At 40.5% G+C, this 8,819-nt stretch overlaps 3 protein-coding genes across 4 annotated transcripts in view; 1 reads left to right on the top strand and 2 right to left on the bottom strand.

The window, feature by feature from the left end:
• Positions 1-3,918, bottom strand: part of selenoi (selenoprotein I) — a 9,353-nt gene extending 5,435 nt beyond the window's left edge. Inside the window, exons 1-3 of the mRNA XM_035678781.1 lie at positions 3,709-3,918; positions 1,173-1,241; positions 560-668 (exon numbers count right to left, since the gene is read on the bottom strand). Of these exons, the coding sequence (XP_035534674.1) occupies positions 560-668; positions 1,173-1,241; positions 3,709-3,765 (235 nt within the window). The 5' untranslated portion in view covers positions 3,766-3,918. The remainder of the gene's footprint in view (positions 1-559; positions 669-1,172; positions 1,242-3,708) is intronic.
• Positions 3,919-4,022: 104 nt separating this feature from the next.
• On the top strand, positions 4,023-5,259 carry ost4 (oligosaccharyltransferase complex subunit 4 (non-catalytic)). Of its 2 annotated transcripts, XR_004797382.1 has the most exons (3): positions 4,023-4,284; positions 4,892-5,029; positions 5,137-5,259. XR_004797382.1 is itself a non-coding variant. In XM_035678783.1 (2 exons), exon 1 carries the CDS (start codon positions 4,893-4,895, stop codon positions 5,004-5,006), a length of 114 nt encoding a protein of 37 aa, XP_035534676.1. In that variant the 3' UTR covers positions 5,007-5,029; positions 5,137-5,259. The 2 variants fall into 2 exon arrangements, 1 of the variants encoding a protein (XP_035534676.1); XM_035678783.1 differs by lacking the exon at positions 4,023-4,284 and having other exon boundaries at positions 4,893-5,029.
• An 81-nt stretch (positions 5,260-5,340) lies between these two features.
• The window catches only part of agbl5 (ATP/GTP binding protein-like 5), a 12,976-nt gene continuing 9,497 nt past the window's right edge, over positions 5,341-8,819 (bottom strand). The window contains exons 13-17 of the mRNA XM_035678784.1: positions 8,390-8,553; positions 8,210-8,262; positions 7,800-7,990; positions 7,127-7,260; positions 5,341-7,005 (exon numbers count right to left, since the gene is read on the bottom strand). Coding sequence (XP_035534677.1) covers positions 6,928-7,005; positions 7,127-7,260; positions 7,800-7,990; positions 8,210-8,262; positions 8,390-8,553 — 620 coding nt within the window. The 3' untranslated portion in view covers positions 5,341-6,927. The remainder of the gene's footprint in view (positions 7,006-7,126; positions 7,261-7,799; positions 7,991-8,209; positions 8,263-8,389; positions 8,554-8,819) is intronic.

Below are 8,819 nucleotides of genomic sequence, written 5' to 3'. Positions count from 1 at the left end.
TCTTGTAACTTTGAAAGAATTATGTGCTAATAAAAACAAAAACAAACACTATATGCTATTGACATACTGACATAGTCGTTCACTCACCCTGAAGTTGTGACATGAGGAAAGGGCCATGTGAGATACATTTTGATGACATGTGAGGTGGCTAAAGATCTGCATTTTCATGATGTGGCTATAGTGTTTTTTGGATTTTAAAGCACTTTTCTGCAATGTCTTACATCTTTACAGAGTATTGTGTCAGTCTTTGTTCAACTCCTAGAGATATTGTTGAACTTGTTAACAGCAGTAGCTCAGTGTGTTTGTTTGTAGGATGTAATGGGTTAGCGATTACTCTGAACCACCATAACCACAGTCATGTTTCACCAGGCGATGGACTTTGCCTTTCACTCACCAACTCACCAACATACACACCTCTGGTTTTCTCTCTGTTTTCTAAACAGATGGGGTGGATTCAACCAGTTTATAGTATGCTTTAGGACAAAACAAACTGAAGGACACTCCTTTATGCACTAGACAAACACAACTAGGGAAAGAATAAGTAGTGTATAGGACCTACCAGAGGCAGTAAAGTCAGAGTCGTAGAAGGCCAACATGAGGAAATTCAACACAAGGAACATAAAGCCTGTAAATGTAATGAGGTTTGGCGCCAACCATGTTGGTAGAAACTGTAGAGACAGAGACAAAGAGACAGTTAATTAACATGTCACTCAGCTCCTAAAGTTTTCTCATCATATTGACAGTGATTAAATAACTAGACAGTAATTACTGTTGTCACACTTTAGGGACAGTTACATAACTGTTAGGCAGAGACAATTTTAGGGACAGAGATATAAATTTTGCTAAATTATTATCAGGTTGTCATCCAGCAGAGATTAATGTAAAAAGATAAATGTGTCACTGCCTGTTTGCAAGGACATGTCTAAAAAATGAACAGTGTGTGCCTTTTATCAGGTACATGGCAGCATTTCAAACAACACAATATCTTTAAAGAACAGAACAAATTCTAACAATCAGAGACTGATGTGTTCTGACAAAGAAGGAGGTGGTGCTGGTGTGTGACGCTGTCTTGTTACTGTATCACAGCAGACGGCTGGAAACCTCATTAATGATGTATACACGTGCACACACACACACGCACACACACACACAGCTGAGCAGGTCTTTCTCACCTTCACCACAAAGTTCCAGAAAGGGTGCATGACATAGACAGACAGGGGATTCGAGTCCACTGCGCTGTACTGCAAAGAAACACAATTTAATCAGAATGTGATTATCAAACATAAACAGCTGCATTTTTATATTCAGTTCATTTCATCTCACTGCAAGTGAACAAAGACGTGAAAAAAGGTTATATGACCTTACATGTAAAATGTTTACTGGATCATTTTGGTAGCCTGTCATCATGCAGATCAAAACAAACCTGATTCCAGTCCCTGTTACTTCATCCAGGCATCACAAACAGGTGTGTGTGCTACAGTGTCATGTGCCATCTCTGGTGTTCATACGGACTAAGAAGTGTGTTTTTAGGCCTTTAATTAAGAGTAAACGCTGCCTCTCTGATGTCAATCTTCTTCGAGGGCTGTTTTCTGTGATTGAGTTCGTTTTTTAGATTTTGACCTCGTTTTCAATCCCAGTTCACATGGAAAAGGACTTGGATCTGCGTTTTCAGGTCACTACGAGAGACTTAATTATTGAGCTTTAACTGCACTGTTTTCACAAGAGCACCAGACTCTGAAGGAGCTCAGATTCCCCACTGCAAACATCTGTTAACAACACAACAGCCGACCAAGGACAAAGATTGACGCTAATACTCAGGACGCTTCCTCATTCCACGTAATGGATTAATTATCTAATCCATTATCAAGATTTTAATTTTCAAAAATGATAAGATGTTCTGTAATGTCAAAAGTGTGTGTTCCTCAAATCAACAAGAACAACTAATGTGATTATTCATCATGAAAAAACTGCGGGAAAAAAAACTGTAACCATAATTCACACTCTGGTCTGTACAAATGAAAGCATATACAAGCATTGACACAGAGACACAGTTCACTTCCACAGCAAGGGAGGGGGCTCCGCCAAGTGTGACAAAGGCCGTGAGAGGCAGAAAGATGGATGACAGCATGAAAAACAGACTGGTTCGTTCTCTCGTGCGCTTTCCACGTGCATGCTTGTGTCCGTGCACCTTAAAGGAATACAACCAGTGTGTCCAAGAGAGCCACAGCCCTTTCGTCCACTCACATTTGTCATCCTCCGCTCTCCGCCAGCCCCTGATGCTCAAGGCACAGTAGCTAACACATGGAGTGAGCCACTTAATAAGCAATTATTGGAAAAGGCTCTCTTGTGAAAAACAGCTCGAGGGAGCAGTTTCACACAGTAATCAAAGGAGGGGGTATTAGAGAGAGAGCCAGCTTGTGTCATTTAAGGACAAAGAGCATTACCAGGAAAATACAAAAGGAATATTATTGTCTTAAGAACTGTTGCAAAACATACAGGACTTTTGCTATTGTCTTTACACGTGGCACAAAGCTTTATATGAGAATTACTTGCCTGTCTATAACTCCAGGGATACACTGTGTGCTAAACTGCTCATAAACTAATATACACGGTGCCAAAGTCAAATGATTCCCCCCTTATCAAAACTGAATTGTCTTGTGTCATTAGATCCTTGAATAACCGCCACTCCTGTTTCCTACAGTCCAGTGACAGGACAACAGACTCCTTGTATCTGTACTGCCACACTGATGCTCATCTTTATGGGGATCAACTGAACACTGAAAGGCTTGTGTGACCTGCAGAAAGGGGGTTACTGTGTGACCTTTTAACAGTGTGCTGGTTCAAGTTGAGTGTCCCCCCCCCCCCTTTATTATCCATTACAGCTACTTGGACTTATTTCTCTTCTGTTGTTGCAATATTAGCCAACATTAAACGAACTGAACTGGCTTTCCATACAAAGAGGAGACAGACGGGAGATTCTCTGAAATGTGAGAAAACACTAAATAAAGTCAACTGACAGTATGTAAGTTATAAGTTAAAGCATTATTTCATAGCCAAGCACTGCCGTACAGAAAGGGCAGCTAGCTATTAGCACATTTGCGCCAGAGTCAAGCTCGACATGGTAAACGATGACACTTCCGGCAAACATCTTCAAAATAAAAAAGTAACGTTAGTTCCCCGACATGTCGAAACACAATCGCACTGATATTTAAGAAGAATCTTTGAAATATTTAAATATCATTTTGTTTTATTCACCTGCCTCAAAATAGCGTTTATAATGCGTGTATTTGTAGGACAGAAAGTCAACCTTGAAATTGAAGACGAGTGTTCAAACACCAACTAAAATGGTGTCTGAGCTGAACGCTAACACTTCCAATCAATGGTTAGTGAACACAATACAATATACAATATTATGGTCATAGCGGCATACAAGATACCATCTAAAGTCACCTGAGCAGATTATACTGTAGTTTTAACTAACCAACGTTACACCACACTTTTATTTTCTAGGGGAGATTTGACCAGTCTGACTTCAGCTAGCTCACTCTGGCTACCTTCACACACTTCTTCTTGTGCCAGGAAGCACCCTGCGGATCGTGACAGCTAGCTGTTAAACACATATACACATATACACATAACGTTAACACATATTACATGGTGGGCTCCATGGCTAGACGCTAGCAGGCTAATACAGTTTATTAATCGTACCTTGTATTTGTCGAAGCCCGCGAGCTGCTCCTGAGTGACATATTCGTAAAGAGCCATGTTGGTACAGCCGGGCTCCACAATGACATAAATGGATATCTCTGCCTGGAAAATCCAATCCCCAACGTTAGCTGCCGAGTCGAAGTACCATCTAGCTTGGCCGCTGTCGTTCACGCCGGGTGAGGTGATGTCGAAACATTTAGGCCACTCCTACGGGCTGCAAACATCAGCTCACTGGAGCTCACTACCGCCCCCTCCGGCCTGGATGACAGCGATAACATAATGAGAAAAAAACATATACAATTCCGTCCAGTGGTCCAAAATGACATCATTTTAATTAGTTATGGTGTCACTTGAGAAAAGGAATGTGGATAATGGTTGCTAGGGTGTCGTATCTAGGTTTTATTTTTATTAATGGCACTCTGAGGTCCGCTTTATTAAAACTATTTCTGTAGTGCTCTTAAACGTGACGTGTCTTTCCCCTCCGACCGGAAGAGAGAGACAGACTTGCTGGTTTGCTGCTGAGCGGCTGATATATCGCTCGACCTAAAGAGACTAAAGCCCAATTCAAGGGATCATGTAAGTGATAACAACAGTGAAACTGCAATGCAGTAGATTTCATTTAGGAATTGTCTTGAAGCTTTATATGAAGCGTCCCATTGTTGGTCAATATAGCCAGTGTTGGTTCTAGCTAAGTGAGCTAGCTAGGTTGACGTTACACAGATTTTTGGACTAGCCTCAAAATGTACCTTGATTTCAGACTGATTTACAAGCACATATTCAGCAATGTACTCTAGGGATGATTGTTATAGTTAATCGACGACGATTTTCTGATTCATATACAAAATACTCACATGCAGAATACAGCTAGCGTGACGAGCAAAGACGATTTTGAATGCATCATTCATTCTGTCCTGACGGCCTTTGTCAATACAGTACACATTGATAAATGGCGTGAACACTGTTATGAATATTATGTAGTCATGTGTATAACTAATGTAGGTAGATATCCAAAAAGGTGTGGTGTACTGAAATGAGATGCTACAACGTAAACATGAGGTTCTAGTTAAAGCTAACGCATGCAGAAACACTGGTGTGATCCTTAGCTGCTTTCCACTCGAGACCAAACTTACTTTATCTTAAGACGGAGCAGTTTCCTTACACCTGCACTCTTTATCCTTTGCAGAATGGTGACAGACGTGCAGCTGGCTATATTTGCCAACATGCTTGGCGTGTCGTTGTTCCTGCTGGTTGTGTTATATCACTACGTTGCTGTCAATAATCCCAAGAAACAGGAGTAGAGTCTGCCAATATCATCTGAGAGGTGAGTGCATTCATGTTCGCCTGAGATGGTCGACCTTCTTCCGAGTTGACACTTGATCATTGAGCATGAGTACAAGTGTGTAGCTTAAAGTGTTGTTCTCCCCACAGGTGATATGGGACTGCCACCACCATGGAAACAACATTCCCCTCTTCCTGTCCTCTTTCCAAGAGATGAATTTCTTTGTAAGATTGCACACTAGTGTTTTTTGTAATAAAAATGTGTGAAATGCATTCACGAGTCAAGAAATGTCATTCTCATTCAGTTACTAAGGGAGTTTTTTTTCCAAGTTCATTTATTTGTACTTCAAGTTCAAACACAGTTTTATACCAGTCCCAGTATAATGCATTTGGTATTACCATATATTAGTATGGTATTGGTCATTGGGATTAAGATGTGCTCATCACATTTAAAAAGACAACTTTTGCCTTACACAAAATATTTATATCATGAATATCATATATATTCATGATAATGGTAATAAAGGATATGTTTCCATATTGGTGTGCTGTGGAGCAAAAGGCTCTAAAGGAATGTGACCGGGAAAGTATGTTCAATGCAGATAGTGTGCGTATAAAAGTATTTACCCACGCTTTGGACCTTATCGCTAGACTCTTAACACTCAAAACAAGTCCGTCAAAGTAAAAGAATCTCTTAGATGCATGTTTGGCAACAATTTCAGCCATTAGTCTGTTTTAGGACTTGTTTTTAAGCCACTCGTGTAACTGCCTTTAAGGATATGTGGAAAGAACATTTTCCAAGTGACAGTGCTCTGGTAGGTTGTGGCAGGTCCTTCCTTCAGGCTTTTTGCTGCATTCCTTTGACCCTCAATTTCCACTAGCTTTCCATGGACTGGTGCTGAGAAGCATCCCCACAGCATGTTGCTACCACTGCCCGGCTTCATGAGATCAGGTGTCCTCTCCATGGACACTCTAGAGACCAGCTGTAGGTAGATATACAGCTGTGCCATGTTTAATCTTTTATGACTCTTACTTTATTCTAAGAGCTATTCCAAATCATTATTTTTTTGTTATCCTATTCCGATTGGTACTTTTCAGAAACCATGTTATTTTCCCTTCTAACTAGTAGCTGGACCTTCCATATATATTTATCCTAAAATCACTTGCCACACATGGCTCTTCAATATCAAAACAGCTGTTGATCACTCAAACTCCCAACTTGCTTCAGTGTAAAACAAGTCCAACAGGATGTGAATACCTATTATGGGCACTATATGCAAAGAACGTTGGGAATTTCTAGATTAAATACACTCACTTCACTCACACATTAGTGTCCAACTTCACGATGGAAATGAGGTTATAAAGGTGCTGCCGTGCTCATCAATCTGTAAGAATCAACCCTTTACTGTAATAGTACAAGTGGTTGTGAAAATACTTCAGTGCATAAGTGTTGGTCAGAGTGCATTTAACATCTTTTTAGGAGAGGACAGCAGAGGAAAGGACTACAATTACAAAAACTGATATGAGGTACAATGATGGTTAGCTGAAATGTTAACAGATTTCAAGTCTGGATTCTTAATTGGTTGGAAAGTTTGTACCTCTCCCTTACCTCAGCCACTGTAGTGGTTTTATTGAGCAAGGCACTTTACCCCCCCAACATGCTCCAGTAAAGCTGCTCAGTAGTTGTACTGGACAGCTCCTACAGTAAGTCTGACTGTTGAAATAGCATTGGTTGTAAACACCAAACATGCTGTGGAAAATCTGAATAAATAATGTTAAACATGTTGTATTGCACATTAAGATACCTTAAATAATCCTTGTGATGACAAATGGCCCCTCCTATTTGCTAGTTTTAAATGCTTTTGATCACAATGTGGTTATTCAGACTCACATACAGCAAACACAGACACATACACAATTATCTTCTCTTCTGTGCAGTTCCTAGGCTTCCCCACACAAGGTCACTGTCTCACACATGTTCACTGACTCAGGCAGAGGCATCATTGGAGTTTCCTCAACCTTTAAGTAAATCACACAGCCAGGTTAAGTTTTAGTAGTTTCATTCATGTTCAGCATTTGTTTCTCTGTCAATGCACATTAATGCTGTTTGAGACACTGTCTGTTTTAGTGTGTGTATCACCTGTTGCAAAGTTTCATCCTTCTCTGTTGCGGTTTCTATAATAGTATTTCCTTTGTATTGGAGACTCCTGTCTGTGCTCTTCTTGATTAGTGCTTTAGAGGCCAACTGTATGACTCCCTCTTTCCCAGATTCACCTGTAGAGTAAATAAAGGTGATGTTTAGCTGTGTATATGTGCAGTTAACATGCTGGGAAGAGGGAATTCAAAAAGCAACACTTGAAAATGATGGAACAAAGGGAAATATCTTAATGCAGGGACACTTGTATGGGAATAAATGCTGAAGCTGAGTGGCAAAAGTATGGAATTGGAGAGCAGCAGTTTAGAAAGTGCATAAAATGTCACTGCAACATTTGTTAATTAGCACTAAACCCAAAGTACAGCTGAGATTGTACCAATTATTGGGCATCAACACTGTAGTCATGCATACAAATAAATACAGTAACAAAAATACAAGTTATGAATTGTAACAGAAATGAACAGTTTTCATATATCTATATATATATAAATATACATATATATATATAGTGAACAAATATTTTACTAATGTTCATTTTTTGCCCTGCCTGTATGTCACTTATCCTATTTGACTGATGCATCATTGGTCAGGTAACACTATCTCTAGGCAAAATAGAGTTAACAGCACAGGAACATAGTGTATGTGTATGTCTACATGCCTGACAGTGACAGGTGGCGATGGAGGCCAGGTCTAAGCAGCTTCCAGACCTTCATGGTGGCCGACGCATCCTTATCTCCGGACACGACTGGGTTATTGCTGGTAGGGGATGTTTTACTGTCATGTGTAGGTGTTTGAGTTGACGCCGCCCGCCGGATGGGGATGCGGCTCATATGAGTTTGCAGCTCACACCTGGGCAGGCAACAGAGAGTTAAATATTTTTATATTTCATTAATAAATCATAGCAAGGATAAGGCTATAAATGTTCCACTGTGATGATGTTTTTTGTAAGCATAATTATATTTATTTTTGTGCCATGTTTTCCATATGGATTTCATTCCAACCCTTGTTTGACTTCTTAAAAATGTTCCCTGTGTGATTTAAAAACTACTTAGACAACATTTGACTCACTTGCTACATTTGATGGAGGAAAGGATGTGTTCAGGCCCCGAGTCTGTAGCAGCCTGGGACAGATGGAGACATTAGTGATATTTCATAAACCAAGTGTATGTTGTAGAATATATATATTGTAAACTGGTAATACAAGAAATAAGGAGCTCTCTGTGAGTGAGCCAGCAAAGGTCAGCTAACCTCTGTGCGAGCCTCTGCAGGGTGATGAGTGATTGAAAGTGTTCTGCACCCTCTGAAAGTGTTCTGCGTGCCTCTCCCCACACGCCCAGGACGCGTGGGGAAAGGCATTCTGGGCCAACTCGCTGAACTGGGTCCACCAGCCTGAATGTCTGGACAGCTGAGGCCTGTTAACCACATAAAGGGACATCAATACAAGGAACAGAGAGAAGAAGCCTACATACACTGCTGGCTGAATGTTAATGTATGTGGCCACAGGAACGCATATTAGGCCTGTTACAGAGGAGGTGTATCTACAACAGACCCTTCCTTTTATCTGACATACAGTGGTTTGACTAACACTCTCATTTGACTTTCACTTTTTGACCCATTTGTGACCAACTACATCCTATATGGAAGCTGAAAAATAAAGATTATACACACACACACACAC

The sequence above is a fragment of the Morone saxatilis genome, unplaced genomic scaffold (assembly GCF_004916995.1).
Source record: "Morone saxatilis isolate NCDOM2014 unplaced genomic scaffold, NCSU_SB_2.0 Contig7, whole genome shotgun sequence".
In the NCBI taxonomy this organism is placed as follows: domain Eukaryota; kingdom Metazoa; phylum Chordata; class Actinopteri; family Moronidae; genus Morone; species Morone saxatilis.
The sequence above is the reverse complement of the archived record's forward strand: the minus strand, read 5'-3'. Positions and strand labels throughout refer to the sequence as shown.